This window comes from Polistes dominula, unplaced genomic scaffold (assembly GCF_049000335.1).
Source record: "Polistes dominula isolate Pdom_NZ unplaced genomic scaffold, Pdom_raw_medaka contig_75, whole genome shotgun sequence".
NCBI classification, from domain to species: Eukaryota; Metazoa; Arthropoda; class Insecta; order Hymenoptera; family Vespidae; genus Polistes; species Polistes dominula.
The window spans coordinates 1997202-2023166 of NW_028301003.1; the positions used below are offsets into that span (position 1 = coordinate 1997202).

General features: G+C 25.6%; 4 protein-coding genes across 11 annotated transcripts in view; 2 read left to right on the forward strand and 2 right to left on the reverse strand.

The window, feature by feature from the left end:
- LOC107067304 (uncharacterized) overlaps positions 1-3290 on the reverse strand; it is a 31376-nt gene extending 28086 nt beyond the window's left edge. For 2 of the 4 annotated variants that reach the window (XM_089173782.1, XM_089173784.1), the window contains exons 1-4: positions 3147-3290; positions 2589-3075; positions 315-463; positions 73-243 (exon numbers count right to left, since the gene is read on the reverse strand). In XM_089173782.1, the coding sequence (XP_089029908.1) occupies positions 73-243; positions 315-463; position 2589 (321 nt within the window). In that variant the 5' untranslated portion in view covers positions 2590-3075; positions 3147-3290. Of the gene's footprint in view, positions 1-72; positions 244-314; positions 464-2588 lie in introns of all 4 variants that reach the window. The other 2 variants (XM_089173785.1, XM_089173783.1) reach the window with 2 other exon arrangements.
- Positions 3291-3675: 385 nt separating this feature from the next.
- l(1)G0020 (RNA cytidine acetyltransferase l(1)G0020) lies at positions 3676-9137 on the forward strand. The gene is made up of 17 exons (XM_089174016.1): positions 3676-3871; positions 4064-4327; positions 4415-4573; positions 4655-4891; positions 4969-5173; positions 5261-5382; positions 5466-5602; positions 5708-5989; positions 6060-6141; positions 6212-6325; positions 6395-6571; positions 6660-6813; positions 7325-7469; positions 7576-7793; positions 7986-8158; positions 8261-8509; positions 8658-9137. The coding sequence occupies exons 1-17, from the start codon at positions 3764-3766 to the stop codon at positions 8895-8897; spliced, it is 3066 nt and encodes a 1021-aa protein (XP_089030142.1). The 5' UTR covers positions 3676-3763; the 3' UTR covers positions 8898-9137.
- LOC107067360 (nuclear FMR1 interacting protein 1-like) lies at positions 9124-19859 on the reverse strand. Of its 5 annotated transcripts, XM_089174020.1 has the most exons (9): positions 19677-19859; positions 19040-19445; positions 18331-18522; positions 17529-17552; positions 15129-15248; positions 11160-11479; positions 10126-10373; positions 9799-10017; positions 9124-9527 (listed from the first exon to the last, which is right to left on the reverse strand). In XM_089174020.1, the coding sequence occupies exons 1-9, from the start codon at positions 19679-19681 to the stop codon at positions 9160-9162; spliced, it is 1902 nt and encodes a 633-aa protein (XP_089030146.1). In that variant the 5' UTR covers positions 19682-19859; the 3' UTR covers positions 9124-9159. The 5 variants fall into 5 exon arrangements, with proteins under 5 accessions (XP_089030146.1, XP_089030144.1, XP_089030143.1 ...); XM_089174018.1 differs by lacking the exons at positions 15129-15248; positions 17529-17552 and having other exon boundaries at positions 9124-9524; positions 9802-10017; positions 19677-19858; XM_089174017.1 differs by lacking the exons at positions 15129-15248; positions 17529-17552 and having other exon boundaries at positions 19677-19858.
- A 620-nt stretch (positions 19860-20479) lies between these two features.
- CycA (cyclin A) lies at positions 20480-25728 on the forward strand. The gene is made up of 6 exons (XM_015322562.2): positions 20480-20829; positions 21140-21619; positions 21724-21947; positions 22052-22256; positions 22324-22571; positions 22719-25728. The coding sequence occupies exons 1-6, from the start codon at positions 20671-20673 to the stop codon at positions 22789-22791; spliced, it is 1389 nt and encodes a 462-aa protein (XP_015178048.2). The 5' UTR covers positions 20480-20670; the 3' UTR covers positions 22792-25728.
- The last annotated feature ends 237 nt before the right edge of the window (positions 25729-25965 follow it).

Here is a 25965-nt window from a genome sequence, read left to right on the forward strand (position 1 = left end):
ATGTAATTATTACAAAGATATCATATCATACAAAAACAAAAAAAAGAAAAAAAATGTAATAAAAATACAAACCTGTACACCCGTAGAATAACCAAGCACTAACAACAATGGCGGTGTACTTGATCCTTCAGTAAATTCGGTATACAACGCAGGATCATTTACATCTGCATATTCAAATCTAGCCCAACTAATGGATTCTTTGTTATCTGTGTTGGGGGCAGTATACGACTGGAAAAAGAAATTCTAATACATATTAAATGAAAAATTGAAGCCGTTTAATGTAATAATTCAAAATTTCTGATAAATAATACAACCTGCGGAACAATGTCATTTATAATTCCAGCGACGCTATCAATTATTGACCGATCAACTATCGGTTGAGGTGTAACAACTTGGGCTCCTTTATGAACGCTGCGTCTTGGTGAATCAGCAGACATTTTTCTTTCATCGGCAATTATCTTCACTGTTGAGAAAAAAAAAATATAATATTATAATTAATCTCTTAATATAAATAATTAATTCTTATTTAATACTATTATTAATAAAACAAAACAATATCTTAATTATAATTATATATATATATATATAATATGATTCACGTAGTAAAACTAAGTTACTAAATTACTACGTTAATATAAATGTATTAATTTATATAAATAATTAAATAATAATTTATAAATAATATACAAACATAAGAGTGGAGTTACTTGAAGTGTATGTTAAAATCGTTACATTTATAAAGTACCGCCAAATTTAAATCAAGTACAATTACATAAAACATATATATATATATATATATATATATATATATATACTTTTATTATCTCCTTAAGTTTAAAAATAGATGAAATTTAGTATATCTAATTAAATGTTAATTGCAATATAATGATCGACGGTAATATATATATATATATATATATATATATATATATATATATATACGCTTTAAATTTAATTGTTTTTTCCAATCAAGAATTTATTTATTTTTCTCTTCTCATAAGATTATATTTATGAAACATATTTGTATTTGACCTAACAAACATGAGATATAGATAACACAATGAGAAGAGAATAAATTCATTTCCCCACAGAGTTCAATGATCTTAATCGTAAAGCTTCAAATAACGAACACATTTCTTTTAATTAATCAAATATAAAAATTATTACTCATTAATTTAATAACAACAACAAATAATAAACACATTACACTGATATATAAAATGAGATAAATAAATAAGATGAAACGTTAACGTATTATAATATGAAACTGTTCAAATCATACAACACAATTCAACACAACACACTACCTGAATCAAAATATTAACCATTTATTGTCATTTTTATTTTGACAAAATAAAAAATAATTCGTAGAAAAACAAAGATTAAATAATTTGCAAAAGAAAATTAGCTAATTATTTTATCTATTTCTTTTTTTCTTATAAAAAACAACAAACAAGAAAGAAAGTGCATCGTCATGTAAACAGGAACGGAGAATTATAATAGAAATGGTTATGTGTGTGAAAAAAATGAGAAATTATATTTTATTTTATATATACCACGATTCTCTTCGTAATAAGTTGCATATTATTTGTTTTCTTTCTTTCTTTTTTTTTGTATGTTTATTTTTAACGTAAAAATACACACACACACACACACGTATGAATCGCACAAATTCACGATGAAAGGAAAGAAACAAAAAAGTTTTGCGTATAAAATGCGTTTGTTTGTTGTTTTTTTTTTTTTTTTAAAGAAGTATGTAATATATTCCCTCACACGTCCAAAAGTTATAAGTGTGTGTGTGTGTAATATACATATATATATAATACGTCATCATTGTAGTATTATTTAATGCTTAACTGGGGAAAGTGCATTGGTAAAAGATGGTAGAAAGGGTGGGGAGGTCTATTTTGCTTGTCGGAACACAGGCATTGCACAATCCAACACAGCTGTTCGCAGAGAACGCACTCAGGGTCGACGAAAGAGAAAGACAAAAAAAGAAAGGTGAGGAGAACGAGAACAAGAGAGAGAGAGAGAGAGATATATATAGATAGATAGATAGAGAGAGAGAGAAATAGAAGGAAATATATACAAGCGAAGTAGAGGAACAGAGAGGAAATGGTGGAGGGGTGGGGGAAGAGGAAGGAAGAAAGAGAGAGAGAGAGAGAGAGAGAAACAGTAAAAGTCGTCTTTGTCCGTGAAATATACTAGATTTGATCGCACGTTTTTATTATGACGCTTTCGAATAATCCAAATATTATCGTAGGCGTATTTGATATTGTAATATATGATGATAGGTAATAATATGTAACGTGACCATGACAAAACAAAGGAAAAATTATATTTTTGTCGTATAATAAAATAAAACACGAACGAGAGAAAGAGACAAAGAATAAGAGAAACAGACAGACAGACAGACAGAAGAATGGAAATATAGATAAGAAAATGAAATGAAAAAAATGATTATTGTCTTGATTCGTGTAGTTGTATAGTAACAAAGAAAATTCTCACTTTCATATTTATCATCATTGTTTTAGACAAATAATTCGAATGATTAAAATTAAACGATGATTATTTCTTATAAAACTTACTTCGCGACAAGAGCCGTTTTTTTTTTTCTTTCGGCGAGGCGCTTGGCACCCTCGCGCAACCGTCTACTGCGTCATTCTGCGAGCTACTGACAACAGAGCCAAGGGAACAGTGATGTCACCCCACCCGCGGTCAACGTCAATCTCTTTCTTTTTTTTTTATTTTCTCTCTTTCACTTTTTATTTTACTGATTCGACCTAATCCAAGGCAAACCTTTCTGCATATATATTATCACCATTAACAACAATGCAATTATGATTCATATGCACAATTCTTTACACAGTAGTTTAACATAGGACGCACTTCTTTGTCAATGACACATTATTTCATTTTGCTTTTTTTTTTTTTGTACAATTTGTTTTCCTTTTTCTTATTGTTTTTCTTCTTTTTCTTCTTCTTCTGACAGTCTGTCTTTATCTATCTTTTTATTTCCTTCTTTCTTTCTTTCTTTCTTTCTTACTTCCTCTTCCTTTTGTGTTTCAGTAAAGCCTTTAAATATTTAAAGGGATTATAATCGTTAATTATTATACACCGTGATATTTCTTATTGACATTGCTTACTTTTTATCTAACCGAGAGCTTTTATTTTCTTACGATGAAAAAAAAGAAAAACAACAATCAGCTGATCGTGAATAAATCGGTACGAACTCTCTGAAGCTGCATCGACGAATGGAGGGGGAGAAAGCTTTTCCTTATTGTCTATCTTTATCCCCCCACCCCCATCCCCACCATTGGGAACTCTGATTAATGAAAAACTTATTTCTATTGGTCAGATTACGATTTATTTTCGTCCAAATGACCAATCGTCGAACGAGATTTTGATATCTTCTATTTTTTACAATTTAAATTCATTTTATTCGGTACAAATCATTTCTTTTATATTTTTCAATTAATTTACGAACGATTAGAATTAATTATTTAGCAATATTTACAAACGTAATTATCGTTTATTTAAATAATTATTTCAAATTCGGTATATGATTCGATTTATCAAATATCGATAGCAACATATCGAATGACGTATCGATTGTAACTGTCGGAAATAGTTTATTTTACTCATACAGTGGCACCACCTATGAGTAGCTAAAAGTAGTTACAAGTCTTAGCGAGCGGTCTCTTTCACTTCGTCACATTCTAATTCTAATATTTTAATAATAAATAATTGAATTAAATTAAAAATGGTACGTAAAAAGATTGATAATCGGATACGTGTATTAATAGAAAATGGCGTTGTTACGGGACACAGAACAATGTTTATTGTTGTCGGAAAAAAAGCACGAGATCAGGTACGTTACTACATATACATTTTGAGGTTATACCACGTGTTTTTCTTTCTTTTTAAATAATATATATAAATATTTGTATATATCATTTATTCATGAATCACTTACTATGAAAATATTTAATTTAAAAAAAATATATTTTACATGCACCAATATTATCAAGTGATATTAAGAAATATTAAATTTTTTTTGTAGGTTGTCTTACTACATCACATGTTATCAAAATCAGTTATAAAAGCAAGACCTTCTGTATTATGGTGTTATAAAAAAGAATTAGGATTCAGTAGTCACAGAAAGAAACGTATGAAGAGTATACAGAAAAAAGTGAAATCTGGTAAACTTGACGTTAATGAGGATGATCCATTTGAATTGTTCATTGTTTCAACTAATATACGTTATTGTTATTATAATGAAACTCATAAGATCTTAGGTAACACATATGGAATGTGTGTTTTACAAGTATGTATTATTAAACCATTGAATTATTTTGATTATTTTTCTATATTTATATTTATTGTTGGTGTTAATTTTTTTTATATTGTTAAGGATTTTGAAGCATTGACTCCTAATTTATTAGCAAGAACAATAGAAACTGTTGAAGGATCTGGTATTATAGTATTTCTTTTACAATCTGTTACTTCATTGAAACAATTGTATACCATAAACATGGATGTTCATCAACGATTTCGTACAGAAGCACATCAGGTTTATTACCATTCTATTCTTTTGATTAAACATAATCTTATCCTTACACTTAATATTATTGTTCATGTAATTATTTTCTAGGATGTTGTTTGCCGTTTCAATGAAAGGTTTTTGTTATCCCTTGCATCGTGTAATCGATGTTTAGTAGTCGACGATCAATTAAATGTTTTACCAATATCTTCTCACAATTTAAAAATAGAGCCCATTCAAAAAGCACCCTCTTCTGAAACGCAGACCGATTTGGATGTATTGAAAGAAAGTTTAAGAGATACACAACCCATTTCTGCGCTTATTAATTGCTGTAGGACCATCGATCAAGTATGATTTGTTTTGTTTTATAATTACATTATTAAATAATGTATATTGAAAATAATTTGAATAACAAATTTTTGTAGGGAAAAGCACTGTTAAAATTCATTGAATGTATATCTGAAAAAACTTTGAGATCAACTGTATCATTGACTGCTGCAAGAGGACGTGGAAAATCTGCAGCTTTGGGATTAGCAATAGCTGGTGCTATTTCATTTGGTTATTCCAATATTTACATATCTAGTCCTAGTCCTGAAAATTTAAACACACTTTTTGAATTTATTTTCAAAGGTATAAAAAAATAGAGATTTAATGATAAATAAATCAACAAGTTATATCAAGTAATAATAATTAATAAATGATTGCTTACATTTGTAGGATTTGATGCTTTAGGATATCAAGAACATCTTGATTATGGTTTAGTTCAATCCACGAATCCTGAATTTAATAAAGCTACAGTAAGAGTAAATGTTTTTAAAGATCACCGACAAACTATTCAGGTATTCTAATTGTTTATAGATCTTGTAATAAAATTTTACAAAAAAAAAAGAAGATAATTATAATATATTTTATGATATTATAGTATATACATCCAACTGATACACACAAATTAAATCAAGCAGAATTATTAGTAATCGATGAAGCAGCAGCTATTCCTCTGCCATACGTTAAAGCTATGTTAGGCCCATATTTAATATTTCTTGCATCAACTATAAATGGGTACGTTTATATTTTAAATAATAAATACTAATTTAAAACAACAACAAAATAATCTATCCTTTTACAATTTAAAAAAAAAAACAATTTTGTATTTTTATATTACAGTTACGAAGGAACAGGACGTTCTTTGTCATTAAAATTACTTCAGCAGTTAAGAACACAAAATGTTGGTTCTAATAGTCATGGAAAAAATGGTAATGAAAATGAAAAAACTTTAATAGGAAGACAATTACACGAGATGACTTTAGAAGAATCTATTCGTTATAAACCTGGTGATCCTGTTGAACAATGGTTAACAGATTTACTTTGTTTAAATGTGACTACATATTCACCAGTTCTTTCTGGATGTCCACCACCAGATACATGTGAATTGTATTACATTAATAGGTAATTATTTAAAAATATTAATTATAATATATTTAAATAATGCATTGATTATATGAGATTATACTTTTAGGGATACGTTGTTCTCTTATCACAAAGCTTCCGAATTGTTTCTTCAAAGATTGGTTGCTTTATACGTTGCTTCACATTATAAGGTAAATTTATATTTATTTTTATTCATATTTAAATATATTATTAAAACATCAAATCAAATTATACTTTCAGAATAGTCCAAATGATTTGCAAATGATGTCTGATGCACCAGCTCATCATTTGTTTTGTCTGTTAGGTCCACTTGTTTCAAATAAAGCATTACCTGAAATATTAGCTGTTATACAGGTAATAACATTATTTATCAAAAGAAATAAATAAGAATGTATAAATAAATGTTATATTATCTATGTTTAGGTTTGTTTAGAAGGTGAAGTTAGCAAAGCTACCATAGCCGATGGTTTAGGTCGTGGTCGAAGAGCTGCAGGTGATTTAATACCATGGACAATTAGTCAACAATATCAAGATCAAGATTTTCCAACTTTAGCAGGTGCTCGTATTGTTCGCATAGCTACTCATCCTGATTATCAAGGAGTATGTATATTATTAAATATTTCATTAATTTATTTCATTCTTTTTAAACACTGTAAAAAGATAAATTTATTTAAATTGAAATTTAAAGATGGGTTACGGTACTCGAGCATTGGAACTTTTAAAACATTATTATGAAATGAATATTTTTGATGTCAACGAAGAAGTTGAAAAAACTGAAGTAAAACAAACTGAAATTGATGCGGTTAATGACGAAGAAGTTGGATTATTAGAAGAGACTATTGGTAATTATAATAATAATAATATTAGGGGAACTGGAAAGTAATGTCGTTTCTACATATGTCAATTCTTATATTGTAATTTAAAATTAATTGACTTTATCGGTCTGGTATTCAAAGTTTGCATGTTAGATGACAAAAGGTTGTTGATAACGAAATTGATTATGTTATTGATTAAATATATAAATTTGTTAAAAATTTATTCGTTTGAATTTAAGGTTAGAATGCGACATTACTTAATTAATTTATTAGAAATTTATTTGCTTGAATTTAAGGTTAGAATGCGACATTACTTAATTTTATTAGATTACTTAATTAATTTATTAGAAATTTATTAGTTTGAATTTAAGGTTAGAATGCGTCATTACTTAATTTTATTAGATTACTTAATTAATTTATTAGAAATGTATTCGTTTGAATTTAAGGTTAGAAAACGACATTACTTTCTGATCCACCTAATAATATTATTTTTTAATTCGAATATATGTTAATTTGAAACAAAATGGTTTTTTTATAGAACCACGTGCATCTCTTCCACCTCTTCTTTTAAAATTGTCTGAAAGAAGACCAGAAAAATTAGATTACATTGGCGTATCTTATGGTATCACTGAACAACTTTTAAGATTTTGGAAAAGATCTTCATTCGTTCCTGTTTATATAAGGTTAGATTTGAAAGATATCTAAAATATTATTCTATATTTATAATTAATATAATTTTATAATGTTATTTTTTAATATAACACATATTAATCATGGTTTTGTTTTTAGACAAACTGCTAACGATATAACTGGAGAAAATTCTTGTATAATGTTATATAAAATCAAATCAAATGAAGAAGAAGGGACTAATAACAATTGGTTGAACGCATATTGGAAAGATTTTCGTCGTCGATTTATATCACTACTTTCTTTTCCATTTAACACTTATCCAGCATGTTTATCTTTGAGTATTTTAAATAACAAATCTGTTCCTGTTGAATTTAATTGTACGTATAATATAATTTGTATTATATTATTTAACGCTAGATATACCACCATTTTTAGTATACCTTATTATTTCTAACCACACTAGTCAACAAAATAACTGGTCTGATATATCTAATGTTAATATTTATCTTTTAATGTTACATGTATAAATTATTTGTTTATTAATTATTTATTTATTTATTTATTTGTAGCTTTATCGAAAGAAATGTTAGACGCATATTTCACATCTTACGATTTAAAACGATTAGACATGTATAGCAACAATATGGCGGACTATCATTTAATAATGGATTTATTACCATCTTTGGCACGTTTATATTTCTTAAATATGATGACAGATTTAAATTTTTCTCCAGTACAATTGGTAAATATATATTTCATTTATATATTACATTTGTTATTTATTTTTTTTTCTAATTATTTTCAACTTTATACAAATATATTTGTTGTTTGTATTGTCCGTTAGGTAATTTTATTAGGATTAGGATTGCAACATAAAACAGTTGACAAATTAGCCGAAGAATTAAAGTTACAATCGTCACAATTACTCGGTTTATTTAATCGTATTATTAGAAAATCTATACAATATTTAAATTCGATTGCTGAACAATATATTGAAACTGTGATAATGGATAAAAATATGACAAGTGATAATGTACAATTGAATCCATTAAGGGGACAAAGTTTACACGATGAATTAGAAACTGCAGCTAAGGTTTGGAATGCTATTATTAATTTTTTAATAAATAAAATATATATATATTTCTCTCTCTCTCTCTCTCTCTCTCTCTCTCTCTCTCTCTCTCTCTCTCTCAATATTATAACATATTGATTATTATTTTGTTTTCTTTTTTGTATAATAGGAATTAAGAAGAAAACAGGAAGCTGAGTTTGAGAAATTAAGATTAGAAAATTTAGATCCATACATAATAAAAGGAAGTGAAGATGATTGGAATAATGCACTTTCCGGAAAGAAAAGTAAAAATTTGATTTCTGTTAAAACTGGGGAAAAAAGGCCGGTAGATGGTGATGATGATGCTGAATTAAAAGAACCACAGAAAAAACAGAAGAAACAAAAAAAACATAAAAAGTTTAACAATTAATAAGAAATTAATTAATTATTAAACACTCCTTTTTTCAATTATAAAATTTATCAAAAATTTCACTGATAAATATTATCATTATAAATTCATATACATCATCTTGTGTGTGTATATATATATATAATTTGATTAAAAACAATTTGTAAAAAAAACTATGCAATACCTATCTTAATGCATAAACAAACAAAAAAAAACAAAAACAAAAAAGAAGGAAGTATTAAATACATTTTTATACATGAATTAACTATTATACTATTATTTTTTAAACATTCAAAAAATTATTGCTCTCAATATATTTTATACATTGGTAAATCAAATTTCGTTCGTTTTTGATAGGCTTAGCGAGCAACTTTCGTAATAAATTTATACTACTACTGTTTTTATACTTCTTTTGCTTATCGATTACTTTGTTTTGTATACTCAACGGTTTATTTTCTTTTTCTTTTTCTTTTTCTATTTCCTTTTCCTTTTTCTTCTTCTTTTTATCAGATTTATTTGAAGTATCATTAGATTTGGTATTATTTGATGATACTGTTGTTTCCATGATATTTGTTTCATTTGAATGATTTGCAAATTTTTTTATTGGCACTTCCTCTGGACATTCATCATCTTCTTTTTCTTCTTCTTCTTCTATAAAATTAGAAATAATTAAGATAAATAAATCTGTTTTTATTTTTCATTGATATCAATATAGTTCTGTAATTGATAGAATGTACAAACAAGCAGAGGATGATTCATTATACATGAAAAATTAAATTGAATAATTAATTATTTTCATATAAAATTTTGTTTTGATCAAAAACAAAAAATTTGAAAATTTATCAAATATGTATGATGCATTTTTTTTTTTTCATGAAAAATCATCTTCTGTTTGATGGTTGTACCACGAATTACAAAATACCACCTTCGCTTCCATAATCCGCTACTAAACTGTTCATAAAATTATTTTTCATTGGATTAGTCAAATTAGCGATTGAATTATTTTCCATCGTTGTATCTTCTTCGTCAGAAATATTAAATGTATTTTCTAATTGTTCACTTTCATTAATACATTTTGTTGTTTTCAATTGTTCGTCATTAGTGTTTTCACTTTCGTTACATTTAATATCTTTTAAGCAAGCTATAAAAACAATGTAACATATATTTATTTATGTTATATGAAAATTCACCCCCCCCCATCTCTCTCTCTCTCTGTATTCGCATAATTAATAATGATAATTAAACATACCCGTTCCAGGAAATTGAATAAGACCTCTGTACGTTTCTACATCTGTTGTTGTAGTATTTTGTTCTTTTTGTATCCGAAATGTTCGTTTTGGTTTTTTTACAACATTATTAGTATTTGTTTGTTGTTGTTTATTTTTTCTCGAATGAATAATAGGTTTATTCACTCGATTGCTCGTTTCACCATGTTCGATATTTTTCATATCATCAGCTTTTTGTTTTTTCTCAGCTTTTGCTTTTGTAGGATATTTCCTATAATTTAATATAAATTTTATAGCAATGCTTTCTTTTTATTTTTTATTTTTTTTTTATTTTGAAAATATACTTTGAAAGTATACTTTCGTTTTCTTTTCAAACTTGACCATAATAATAAAGATTAAAAAAAAAAGTAGATTTTTAATTATTAACACGTTCACGTTGGCGCGTACCACCGGTGGCCCGCGATAGACTGTCCTATCGGGCGGCGCGTACCACCGGTGGCCCGCGCTAGACTGTCCCATCGGGCGGCGTGTACCACCGGTGGCCCGCGCTTGACTGTCCCATCGGGCGGCGCGTACCACCGGTGGCTCATGCTTGACTGTCCCATCGGGCGGCGTGTACCACCGGTGGTCCACTTTGGTCCAGGTTTGAACAAACAACGTGCCACGTAATTTATATATATATTAAGAAGAATGAAGATAAGATAAGATATAAAAATAAATAATATTAAATATATATATTAACCCTTTGAGTGTTATGGACGCATATATGTGTTTGATAATATTAATATCAAATAATATAATGTTTAATTTTAATGAATTAAATTATATTCATAAACAATAACATTAATTATTAAATATAATTTATTTATTAGAATCTGATTAATAATAAATTATTCCTGTTTTCTGTAAAACATTTTAAGTAAAAGTATTATTCATCACTCAAAAAGAATTAACATAAAATATTAAATAATAATAATAATAATAATAATAATAATAATAATAATAATAATAATAATAATAATAATAATAATATTAATTATTAATAAAACAATATTACCTTTTTCTGTCTTCGATCCATTTTGTAATATCTTCAGGTGTCGAGACATTTTTCATTCTTTCATATAATCCAGTACGATGTTGCATTTTGATATGTTTATCAACGAGTAAAACATTAGCAGAAAATGTACAACCATCTATACCACATATTTTATGCATAGACACATGTTCTGTTAATTTATCTTCCGTTTTAAATTCTCTATCGCATACTTCGCAATAGTATACTTTATCTACTTTATTTACTTCATTATTTTCATCTATTTTGTCACACGATGATTCTTTGTTTGATTCCTTGGTTTCCATGTTTCTTTCAATGTGAGCCTAAAAATTTGGATCTTTGGTGGTAGGTATTCGATAACAATGATGTATGTGCTTAATATATATATATATATATGTTTGATTAGTTAGTAAACAATATACTTTTTTTTATATAAATACAAGTGAGAAGCACGTTGAATTATTTTCTTGCAAATTATATATATATTGTATTATATATATATATATTGTATTTACCTTTATTATTGATACATTGAAAGTTGGATATTGATCTAAATCTATTTATTATTATTATTATTATTTATGTTTATTAATTTTATTCGATATTTATATTTAATTTTTGTAATATCAAATATATATGATTTAGACCAACCTGTAAACTTTCAAAGTTTCAATTACTATCTTATCGTTTGAACATTGTTTGATTTGATAAAAATGTCATTTTGTTCATTCAAAAATTCGAATATTTAAATATTAATATTGTTTATACATGAAAATTATTGTTTTAAACAATTTTTATAGCAAGTTATGTACATTGTATAAAATTTTCAGATTATTCAAAAATTCTAATGTATTTTTTTTTTTTTAACAGGAAGAATTTAAAAATTAAAAATATAAAGCTATAGTTAATTTCTAGTAACATTCAAACACTATTAATATTTTTTATATATAAAAATTATTGTTTTCAACAATTTTTATAGCTAATTGCACGTCGTAGAAAATTTTCAGAGTATTCGAAAAATTTCAATGTATTTTTTTTTTTTTTTTTTTTTTTTTTAACAGGAAGAATTTAAAAATTAAAAATATAAAGCCATAGTAACTTCATCCAAAATGATAATTATAATGATCACGTAAAGATAACTATAAAAAAAAAAAAAAAACTATATACATATATATCAAAACACAATCTTGAAAAATATAATTATTTATATAATTTAATAACTATTGAATCTATTTAAAATTTGTTTTTCTATTTAATGATCAATTTATGTGTGTATTTTGAATACCTTTTATTTGTATTTTTTTTTTTTTTTTTTTAATTAAAAGAAGTTAACGTATATATTTAAATATCGTAACATATAAAAATGTGTATATTTGATCATAAATATTGTTGAAAAAACTTTCTTCATCATAATTGACAATTACATATGAAATATTCTCTTTTTTTGTTGTTGTTGTTGTTCTATTGAAAAAAAAATATATATATATATATATTCGAAAAATATACATCAAAATATTTTCATAATTCAGAACGATTGTGCGTTAAATAATATATATATATATATATATATATATATATATATATATACACAAATAGATATTTCTTAGAAAATTAAAAAAAAATGAGTAAAATAGGGATACCAAAATTTATTATTATTATTATTATTATTATTATTATTATTTGTAGAAATATGATTTATTTGTTGTATTATGCATTTTTAGTTACAAATTTATGCTTTATTTTTCTTTTTGTTTTTTTTCCAGTTAATGCGTGTTAATTTGGAAGTCATGCATTTATGAAATAAATAAAAAAGGGAACTGTATATATAACACTGTATATATAACACTGTATATATACATGTACAGTGTATAATATACAGTTTTATGTATATCTATATATGTAAAAAAGGGAAGGAACTGTATATACATACATATATATTTATGTGTACATTATACATATAAGAATATAATATACGTATTTTATAAACATATAATGTATATATATCTAATATATCTATAATCTATATATATACATACATATATATATGTAGATAGATATCTATATATATACATACATATATATGTAGATAAATATATATATATATATATAGATAGATAGATATATATACATGTATATATATCTATCTATATATATAAACTAATAGGCAAACCAGTCTAAAAAATTGTACCATAATTTTTGTTGTATTTTTTTCTCTCTGAAACTACAGAGCCACAAGCTATATCTAAATAATGAAATTGATTTATTTGTTTTTTTTTTGTTTTGCTTATAATTGATCTTATTGTTTATTAAATCTTGTATAAATATATTGTTATTAAAATCTTATCAACATTTTTTGTTTGTTTGTTTATTTCCATTAACTTATTTGGAAATGAGGAATGTTGTTGTTTATTATTATAGCTTATAGCACTGTAAATATTTTTTTATTTTTAAATATTTTTTGTTTGTTTGTTTGTTTGTTAAAAAGCAATTTAATGAGTAAGTTGTAAAAATTTATTTCAATTATATTTCAATATATGTATATTTGTTTTTTTTTCTACACGTTATGGCAAAGAAAAAAAAAAAAAGGTTTTTCCAAATATGTCCAATGTGTGATTACGTTAATTTTTTGTTTGTTTGTTTGTTTGTTTGCTTTTTTATTTTTTATAACATATAAAGCTTTAAAATGTTCATGCAATTACAAATTAATTATTAATAAGAGCAAACTTTTGAAGTGACTTTTTTGTTTTGTTTCTTTTTTTTTTTGTTCAATTGCAATGATTTTATCAAAATATAACATATATATATACACACACATATATATACATATATATATTCTTTGATATTATAAATGCTAAGAATTTTTTAAATATATATTTCATACCAAAAAAAAAAAAAAAAAAAAAAAAAAATTAAATCAAATTAAATGCATATATATATACGTATATATGTGTATGTATATATATATACATATATGTACATATGTATTGGGATCTCTAGCACTTGAATACGCTATCTGGTGGCAAAATTCAAAATTACAGTAGATAGGTCGAATTGCTACGCCACGTGGGATCTTTAGCACTTGAATACGCTATCTGGTGGCTAAATTCAAAATTACAGTAGATAGGTCGAATTGCTACGCCACGTGGGATCTCTAGCACTTGAATACGCTATCTGGTGGCTTAATTCAAAATTACAGTAGATAGGTCGAATTGCTACGCCACGCCCCTGCTAGAGATCCCAATATATATATGTGTATGTGTATGTGTATAATATACCCTAGTAGCACAAAATTTTGAAAAATATTGAATACATATGTATATAAATGTATCCACACATATGTACGATTTGTATGAATAAATATAAATACACATGTATTCAATATTATTCAATATTTTGTGCTACTAGGGTATATATATATATATTTATATGTGTTTAATTATATATAGATACTTAAGCTATTGATGTAAATGAAAAAAAGATTTGTATTAACATTATTCTGATTAAAAAATGTACTTTTGTGATTGACTGTATGAGTGAGAACAAATGAGAGAGATAGAAAAAGTGAAAGAGTGGGAGAGAGAAAGAGAGATAGAGAGATAGAGATAGAGAAGACAATAGTCATCTAGAATTAAACTTGCTCTAACGATTGTGTACAAAAATATCGAAATTATTATTTTACATTTATTTATAGTAATAAGTAATAAAAAAAAATTGAAAAAAAAAAAAAAAAAAATTACAGATAAAACACAAAGAAAAATAAGACAAAGAGGAGAAACGATAATGACAAAAATGAAGAAGAAAAAAAAAAAAATAAAAAAAAATATTAGAAAAAAAGTAAGATCTAAATCGTTCTGAAATTTGAAAACGGAAATACTGTTATGTGTAGTATAAAGAAGAAAAAAAAAAACAAAAGTCATGAAATTGTTCAAATTTCTTTATAGGAGGAGTAGCCTGAAAGCTCTAAGACTGTGCCTGTTCGCTGGAAGGCTGCGTCTCCTCCGTTTGATCCTTTTGCTCTGATTGCTCAGGCTCATTGTTTATTTGAACACGCTCGGTTTCATTCGTACTCTGGTCAATCGTTTTCTGACCACCCTGTAACCAAAGCAATCCAGCTGTAAGGAGGACAAATAAAAAAATAATTTTGAATTCAATTTTTTAATATTTAAAAATGAAAAACAAAAAAAAAAAGAATTCAAATTTTTTTCTTTGTTTATTACATGTGTTGTATATTAGATCAAAGAATGTACAGTAGGTGTAGACAAATATTCGTACAATTGATCAATTTGAAATAAAATCTTGTCAAATTATAGTTTATTAACACAATTTTTTTTTTTTTTTTTTTTTTTATAAAACAATAAATTCTAAATATTTTTGAGAATTTTTACAATAGGTGTAATGAAATAAAAAAAATAGTTGAGAACTCAACATTTTTTTAAGATTGAAAATTATTGGTGGAAAATGGGATTGATGAAAATGTGTGTACAGTGGAATCCAAAAATAAGTGCTGTAAAAATAGTTGAACATTTAAAAAATAATTTAAATCTTGAAAAATATATTCTCTAGTACTGTAAATAATTTTTTTTTTTTTTTTTTTGAGAAATGAAGGGTACCATGGTCAAGTGGTTCGTCAAAAGTTTTTCGTAAATGAAATGAGTAAGAAGAAAAGATTGGAATTTTAACAGATCAATGGAGTACTGTAATCGACTTATTTTTACAGACAAAAGTAAATTGAATGTTTTTGAATCTGATGGACACTGTACTGTATAAAAAAAAAAAAAAAATGAAGAGTTGAAACCAGAAAACTTGTGACCCATTACAGTGAAACATGGTGGAGGGGTTCTGTATTTGTTTGAAGCTGCATGAAGTTGTTTTGACCATGATTTTTGGCATAATTAAAAAATTATGTACAGTACAAGATGATATATCAATATTTAAATTATATTTAAGACGTTCGACTATTTTTATACCACTTATCTTTGTTTTTTATTTTATCATTCTTGTGATAACTCGTTCAGTGATTTGATTAATTTTTCATGGCGTCCATTTTGTTGAGTTATTTTGCAGTTATTTCTTAATTCGTACCAGTAAATCGAAATGGAGATCTGTTTTCTAATTCGCGATATTTCTAATTAACTTTTACATAGATTATATCTGTAAATTAACTCTTGGAGTGCTGTGGACGCATATATGCGTTTGATAAAAATTACTAGCGTAGTAGTTTGATGCATATACGTGTTTGTTAATATTATTAATGTAAAATATAATGTAATATTTATATTAATTAAATTCAATTATATTTTCACACATAAACTACTCCTAATATGGAAAATAATGTCCCAACATTATGGTGGCGACAATAATTATTTTCTCTCTCTTCCAAAAACACTTTGTTCAATCTGCGCATGCTTGAAATTTCTCTAAAATATCAGTAGTGGGGGAGGGGGGGGGACATAAACTGGAGAATAATTTTGTGGTTAAAATTATGTTTACAGTATTATTCATTATTATTATTATTCAGAAAAATAATGCTAAATTATTAAAAATTTGTCATTTTAATTTATCAATATTTTATTATCAACAACTGATTATTAAAAAAATGGTGAATTCGTATTATTTATATTTAAATAAAATATAAAAAGTTATTATATAAAAATATATTTTATTTGAATTACTGGACATTTTCCCGCATGCGCACAAAGGATGCGCAGAACTGAGTTGGAAGCTCGGAGGATAGAGAAGGTGACATTATCTGTCTCACAGGCTCACTTTGTCGGAACAGCTTCCATTTATGGAAACTGTTGACCGGCCGCTCACACAACATGTGTTTTATAGCCGAAACAATCGTTATTGGCCGTTATTTTTAAATATTTAAAATTATATCAAATTAAATTTGTTGTTGTTATTTTTTAATGTTAATTTTTTCGTGAATTTAATAAAGTTTCTTTAAAATGAATTTTTCCAAAATATTATACCGGCGTATGAGGACGTTTGACTGCGTACACGTGCGGCCATTAAAGTTTTAAATATAATTTATTATTAGAATTTGATTAATAATAAATTATTCCGTTTCTACAAAACATTTTAAATAAAAAGTATTCAGCACTCAAAGGGTTAATAATAATGTTTCTTTTTATCGTTGTTTTCCTACCATTTTTAAACAATAATTTTCAATCTTAACAAATTTTGAGGTTAATTATTTTCTTATTTCATTATATCTACTAAAAAAACTTTCAAAAAAGAATATGTAGAATTTATTGTTTTATAAATAAAATTATTTTTAAATAAATCTACAATTTCACAAGATTTTAATTCAAATTGATAAATGTACGAATATTTTCTAACCTCATTGTATGTAACAAACATTGAATATACCTTACATCCGATATTATTGTCAGACTTTAAACAAAATAGAGATAATAAAGATTCTTTTAAAAGTTCAACTAAATATATATATAGTATATTAACAAATAACGATATACAATCTCTCATATATCAATGTGTGAAATAATATTTAATAAAATATATATACTTTACAAAAAAAAAAAAAAAATATAAACATAAAGCATAATAAAAAAAATTTTAATATTCATCAATTTGTAATATTAAATTTAAAAATGTTAGAATTTTAAGCAATGGATCCATTACGATCTACGAAAATATTTTTATTATTATATACAAATCTTTTTTATCTCATATATATGTATATATATAAGAAATAATAACAATCATATTAAAAAAATAAAAGAAAAATATAAAAATAAGAAAGAGGAAGCTTTGTATTGCTTATTGTTTATAAAAAATATATTTTATACATATATATATATATATATATATATATAAATATATATATAGATATATAAAATATATATTATTTATAAAACAATGTTACATTTGTATACAATGCTAGTTAAAAGGTGGTCCAACTAATAATCTAATTTAATAATATTAATTGAATTTGTTATAAACTGTTGTTTTCAATAAATATGTTCGTTTAAAGAAAATGGATTTGATGCAATAATAATAATAAAAAAAAAAATTAAAAAAATAAAAAAAACAATTAGAAATTGGTAAAGTAGCAAAAGAATAATAGGAAGAAAATTGATAGAACATAAACGATAATAATAATTAAAAAATAAAAAAAAAATAAAAAAAAAAAATGGGGAAAAAAAAATACCTGTTCAGGATGTTTAGCAAGATAATCATTCTTAGCGTCCCTTATCATTCTCGTGACTTTATTCCGTATATCCTTAAATTCTCCCCATTCTTTAGCATCCTTATTCTTCTTTGCTTTAGCGTAAAGTTTATTTTTCTTTTGAATTTCGCTTCGAATTTCATCAGTCATCCATGGCTTTTTTAATTCTAAGTCCTAAACGATAATACTTTTTGATAATATCAATTTATAATGGTAATACTAATGATTAATTTTGCTTTTTTTGTTGTTTATATATATATATAAATTTTTTTTGTTTCTCTTTTGTGTTCTTTAAAATTTTCATTTAAAAACAGATGGTACAAAAAATAAAGTGTGGTGTTGACCGTTGTTTTATTATTATTATTATTATTATTAACAAATTAAGTGCCAAGCACATGTTTTGTATTGAATTTCTTTGTTTGATTTATCAATAGCCATTGGACAAATATTAATGCCTTTAGGAATACTGATAACTTGCCACTTAACGTGTTAAAGCAATTCTTATGGTTAAATATTCGAATTATTGTTTCACAAAATCTATTTATATCAATAACAATAAAATAGTTTCAAAAGGTAACTCTCTCATGCAATATATATATATATTAAACTAAGGTTAGAATCAACATAATGCAACGTGTTAAAATTGATAACATAAAAGGCAAAAAAAAAAGAAGCGTTTTATAATAAATACCTCATATTTGACGACTTTTTTGACAGTATATACTGTCGCTTTTTTGGTTCCATTTCTAGGAGAAAACCTTGGTCTCATGTGTGGCACCATTTGTGGTGGTAAGACTCTTCGAGGCCATGGACACATGATCGGAGGACCACGTGGTCCAGGCATGGGAGGAGGTAAAGGAACTCTACCCGGTGGTAAAAGTGGTCGTGGTGGTCCACCAGGTTGAGCCACACAAGGAGGAGGTAATCTTGGTCTCATTGGTCCAAGAATTCCACTCATTGGAGGTAGTGGCATTCTTGGAGGCATACCTGGTGGAAATATAGCACCGAATCTTGGATGGGGTAATGGTCTTACACCAGGTGGCGGAATTCTTGGTCCAATCGAAGGACTTCGGTTAACAGGACTCATGTTTCCTCTTCTAAAGTAATATCAGAACACACTCGTAAATTTGTGACTATATTTATATATTTACAATTGATTAAATATGATTTTTGTTTTTGTTTGTTTGTTTGTTTTTTTTTTTTTTTTTTTTTTTTAGGAGGTTCTCCTTTATAATTTTAGAGGTTATGACTTTACGCACTTTGTATACGCGGGACGACAAAGTACGCGTGTCCGATTATAGTTTTTTGTTTTCTTTTAAAACACTTACGTCATTTACACGATTCTTCTTAATAACGATCCTTATTTCATGTATTTAATTGCAATTTAATTTACATTCAAGAATGGATTACTATTTTATTAGTTTCGGCACTATTCTCGCGATCACACAACGATACGGCGGAAGTTATGTTTTTCATGAATAGAAGCGTTACAAGTAAATAGCATAGCTCGTCGTTCAATGGTTCAATTTCTATGAGTTTAATACGCATGCGCGAACATATATATATATATATAAAACCCATTTCTAACTGTTTTCATAAAATTTTGAAATTTCTATTTTCGGTTATCTTTTGTTTAAATTTAAGATAAGCCTATTTTCATTGTCAATGATTGAAAAACAAATGAATTGATTTATAATGAAAAATATTTTCGAAAAATAAACAAAATAGTTACTAAATCGAACGATTTTATACAATCGATTTTTGGTAAGTTTAATAGAAACACACCTTTTTGATAGTTACATATAATAATAAATGTTACAAATATATAATTGACATCTTAAAGCATTGTTAATAATATATTTAAACAATACTATAACGTTATTAGTTACGACATAGTTATATTTTTTAATAACAAATGAAATAAAACAAAACGAGAACGTTGTAAATTCGTATTTAGTTAGTGTTACCAACTTAAATTGTTGATAAAGTGAGAAATGAAAGTTTTGAAAAGGGGATACGTGATTGGTCGATAGAATAGTTATAATTTGAACGTTATCCTGATTGGTGCGTTTAAGTAACGCCTGTGGTAACGTATAGCCAGCTGTTGGTGCTACGTTTGTTTGAAAATCAAACGGCAACTGAAGTTTGTTGGTTTGCTTGGAAAACCGTTTGGTGCAATGCATGCACGATTGTAAATAATCTTCGGAACTAAGGGAATATAAGCGGGCACGCGTGTAGTGTCCTAAAAGGCCAAAAGATTAACATCCAACGATAAAATTAAATAAGATATTTTATAATTGTTATTAAATAGTCTAATAAACAATGGCTACTATTCGAGTACACGAGGATCAAGAAAACCGGATTGCCGATATCTTTCGTGGTAAAGAGAATATCTTGCCCGCCCAAAATCAAGTCTTGCAACAATCAAAACGCGCGGTTTTGGGTGTATTGCATAATAACTGCCATCGAATTGTTAAAACAGTATGTATATTTAATTATTAATATCTTATTTACTTACCTTTCTCTTCTACTTTTCATGCTTTACTTTTTGCATTCTTGTACCCGGCGTTATACCGACAAATCAATTTTATCAGTTAAATTATGTATATTAACGTTAAACATATCTCGTATTACACGTGTTTATAATTAAACAATATTATTATTGAATAATGTTCATTTTTATGAACGTAATAATGTTAATTGTTAACATTAATTTATATGACATTTATGTTGTTGCATAACAGGTATGAAATTAAGATGACTGGTTATCATTAATTGATCACATTTTTAGGATATTTGCAAAGATGAAAAACATCCGAAAGCTAAATCGATAGTGACAGTGCCATTTGAACCATTCAAAATTTATGAAGATAAGAAGGAAGAGGGTGCATTTAAAGTTTACGAAGACAAATTAGAAGAGGAAACTTCCGTTGTATTAAGGGATTCTAAAGATGATAGAGATGTGATAATAAATCAAGAAGTTACCGTACCATCGGAACAAAAAAAGCCGAGGTTAGACATTAATTCGTTATCTATCAACGATGTGCCTATAATATGCAACAGTCTTCAGGAGATAATAAATGGCAAGCAAGATGACAAATCTTTGTTACAAGATACACCAATATTTCCGGATAAACCACTTTTATTCAACTCTAGTTCTTCCAATGAAGAAAACAGAATTAATAAAGAATCATCTAGAGAACTTAGAAATAATTTCTTCGACGTCGAAGAGTATAGGGCGGATATATATAGTTATTTACGTGTTGCAGAGGTACCTAACCTAACACACATCATCATTTATGTATTAATAATAATAATATTCAATTTCAAATTAACATGTTTCATCTAGTTGTGTTATTTTTTTTTTTTGTATAGATACAACATAGACCTAAACCTGGTTACATGAAAAAACAACCAGACATAACATATTTAATGAGGTTGATACTGGTAGATTGGCTTGTTGAAGTAGCCGAAGAATATCGACTACAAACGGAAACGTTGTATTTGGCTGTATCTTATATAGATAGATTCTTATCATATATGAGCGTTGTTCGGGCTAAGTTGCAGCTTGTTGGTACCGCTGCTATGTTTATAGCTGCGTAAGTTTTAATTGATAAAATAATTAAACCCGTAATCCAAATAAAATATGTTACAGATTGAAAAGAATATATCTATATATATTTATGTTTTCTATGTTTAATAGAAAATATGAAGAAATTTATCCACCGGATGTTGCTGAGTTTGTATATATTACGGATGACACGTATACCATCAAACAAGTATTGAGAATGGAACATTTAATATTAAGGGTATTGTCCTTCGATCTTACTGTACCAACACCTTTAGCATTTCTTAAAGATTATTGCATTAGTAATAATCTGTCAGAAAAGATCAAATTTTTAGCAATGGTAAGTATATTATTGTATCATTTTTATTATACATATGAATTATATATATATATATGATTTTTTTCAGTACTTGTGTGAATTATCTTTACTCGAAGCTGATCCATATTTGCAATATTTACCGAGTCATTTAGCAGCATCTTCAATAGCATTAGCACGACATACGTTGCAAGAAGAAATATGGCCGCATGAATTAGAATTATCAACGGGTTATTGCTTGACGGAACTTAAAGAATGTATGTCACATTTAAATAAGACATTTTTGAATGCACCTAATTTACCACAACAAGCAATACAGGAGAAATATAAGAGCAGCAAGTAAGTCCAATTATATAAGTAAGAAAATAATTATCATTAATTTCTTTCTTTCTTATATATATATATGATATATATATGTATATGTATATATATATTCGTTTACTATTTTTTTTTCTTTTTTTTTTTTTTTAAATTATATTTTTATAGATACGGACATGTAGCTCTTGTACTGCCACGTAGTACTGAAGGTTTGGTATATGAAGATGAAGAGAGCGCATAGAAACAAAATGTTGTGTATTATTATTATTTTTTTTTTTATTATTTTTTTTTCTTTTATATATATAGAATAGAGTTTTGCTTAAACAAGAACAACAACCAACAACAACAACAATAATAATAATAATTATACAAATTTACAAACATAATTAACGAACCTCCCGTAATACAGTCCACGTTATATATATTTAAATATATATATATATAATAATAAAAAAAAAAAAAGGAAACAAAATAAGAACAAACAACAACAAAAGTTACAAGGAGGGGAATAGGGCAAGACTGATTAACTATTCCACAAATGGAAATATCGATTGCTAAGAATTGAAATGAATATGTTCGTTTAATTTCTGATTAATTAGCTTTTAAACGAACATATTAACAATTAACATATTTCATATAACTTAGTCCCACCACTTAGTAATATAATAATAATAATTGTTGTTTACAATATTTGTGGTGGCCGATGGATTGATGGACTCTGTTGTTCATTATTCGAGCTTCATCATTATATTAACGAGGAAGCTTCTTTTTTCTCATTACTACATTAATCTAGACACTATGCTTTCCTACCTTCCTTCCTTCCTTCTTTTTTTTTAATTTTTTTTTTTTAAATAAATATTTTTCTAGATAATTCTTAACCAAACGAATTTTCTATGGTGTTTTTCTTTTTTTTCTTTTTTTTTTCTGTTCAAACTTATGCATGTCCTAAATCAAATTGCCAGTTCAACTGACGACTATGAAATAATATCAAATAAGAATTGTAAGATTGATAACTGTATTTATTATGAAAAAAAAAAACAAAAAAACGTTTATATATTATTATTATTATAATTATAATTATAATTATTATTATTATTATTATTATTATTATTATTATTATTTGATTATTTATCGTTGTGAAACAATTTGTTGTTGTCACGACGTTAATGTGTCATTGAACAAAAAGAAAAAAAAAAAAAAAAAAAAAAGAAGAAGAAAAAAATTAAATAATCGTAAATGAAAATTGTCTTATTTTTTACTGTACAGTTATTTATTTACAATGTGAATTTAGAAAAAGGTTACTTTAAACTATTCCGAATCTTTTTTTTTATATCATAAAATAATACTATGCATGATGATTTATTAATTGTATTATACAAATTTTGACAAAAGGACTAACACTTCCGCTTAATGTTCTGTTTTTTTTTTTTTTTTTTTTATAAATACATTATATTTAATTTTTATAATAATTATTGTTCAGATACTTTGTATGAGTCATGTCTATATACAAAGAAAATTTTAACTCTTTGCGGTACAACAGAATGTTCAGATAATAATAATAAAATATTAGTCTCCAATGTTGTTATAGAAAATTTCATTACGTTTTAAATGTAACAAAATTTATATATATATATATTTTTTTTTTATTATTATTATTATTAATAAATATATAACATAATGTAAAAACATAAACAAAATAATTAATAACGAAAAATTTAATAAGCAATTGTTTATGCATAAATAAGATGAAATGGAAACTTATTAATGAGCACGTGTATAAATTGCAATAATATTTCAAGATGGGACTGTAAATATTCCACCATGCATTATCCATGCATAAATAAGATGAAATGGAAACTTATTATGAGCAGGTGTACAAATTGCAATAATATTTCAAGATGGTACTGTAAATATTCCACCATGCATTATCCGATGTATCAAAAAGATGGAGTGGGACACTTTTCATTCTCACCGTGTTTCAAAGAGTTTCAATTATTTCGTTCAACATAATGTAAAAACATAAACAAAATAATTAATAACGAAAAATTTAATAAGCAATTGTTTATGCATAAATAAGATGAAATGGAAACTTATTAATGAGCAGGTGTACAAATTGCAATAATATTTCAAGATGGTATTGTAAATGTACCACCATGCATTATCCGATGTATCAAAAAAATGGAATGGGACACTTTTCATTCCCACTGTGCCTCAAAGAGTTTCAATTATTCGTACAATTATTCTTATAATTCTTATTTTTTTTTTTCTTAACGATGTAATATATTAAACATATTACAATTGAAAATGATGATCAAAACGATGGATAATATGGAAAAAGAAAAAAAAAACAAACAAAACAAATGATTACTTTGTAAAAGTATACAAAATGTTGTTCATCTATCTTCTTACTTTTTTTTTCTTTTTTTTTTCTTTTTTTGTTTTAAATTAATATTTTCTAACGACAAAATATGATCAATTAACGAAACAAATATATTGCACGATTTAATATTATATAAAACAAACATGAGATCTATGTTTAAAAAAAAAAAAAAACAAATGTATTTTTCTACGTATTTGAAAACAAAACAAAACAAAACAAAAAACAACACTAAACTGCCCGAGTATTCCCTTCAATGTGTATTGTACAAAATGAAAAGAAAAAAAAAAAACCATCTTTGTGTTGTTTTTTTTCTTTTTTTTTTTTTTTTTTTTTTATTTAAAATAACTTGTATTAAGCAGAAAAAAAACGTCGATGTAAATTTTAATTTTATAATACATACTTACTTACTCTACCTATCATCAAAAATATTTAATATTAAAAAAAAAAAAAAAAAAAAAAAAAAAAAAAACCATTTTGTCTCTGTATGTAAAAAGAAAAAAAAGAATAAGAAAAAAAAATGAAGAAACAACCCCTCCCCCCCCAACAACAAAATATGAAATTATCTTTCACTGCTTTATGTTATTATTATTATTATTATTATTATTATTATTATTATTATGATGATGATTATTATTGTAATTATAATAATTATTATTATTATTAAAAAGGAAAAAAAGCAACAAAAAAAAAAAAAGTAAAAGAAAAGATCAATTATTATCAGTTGTGTTATAGCAAGCAAGAAAGTAAGAAAAAAGGAAAAAAATTCTAAAACATTAAAAAAAAAAAAAAAGAAAAAAATCTGTCTACGATTTTTTACGACGTGTAGTAATGTTATTGTACTTAAAAGAGAACAAAGAAAGAAAGAAAAAAAAAAAAACAAAAGTAACACAATCGACATCTTCAACGAGAAGTGTATATTTAAATATAAATTATTATTATTATTATTATTATTATTATTATTAATTCAAATGGACAAGATTATATTATGCACATACAATGTGCATAATTAATTATAAATATATATATATATATATT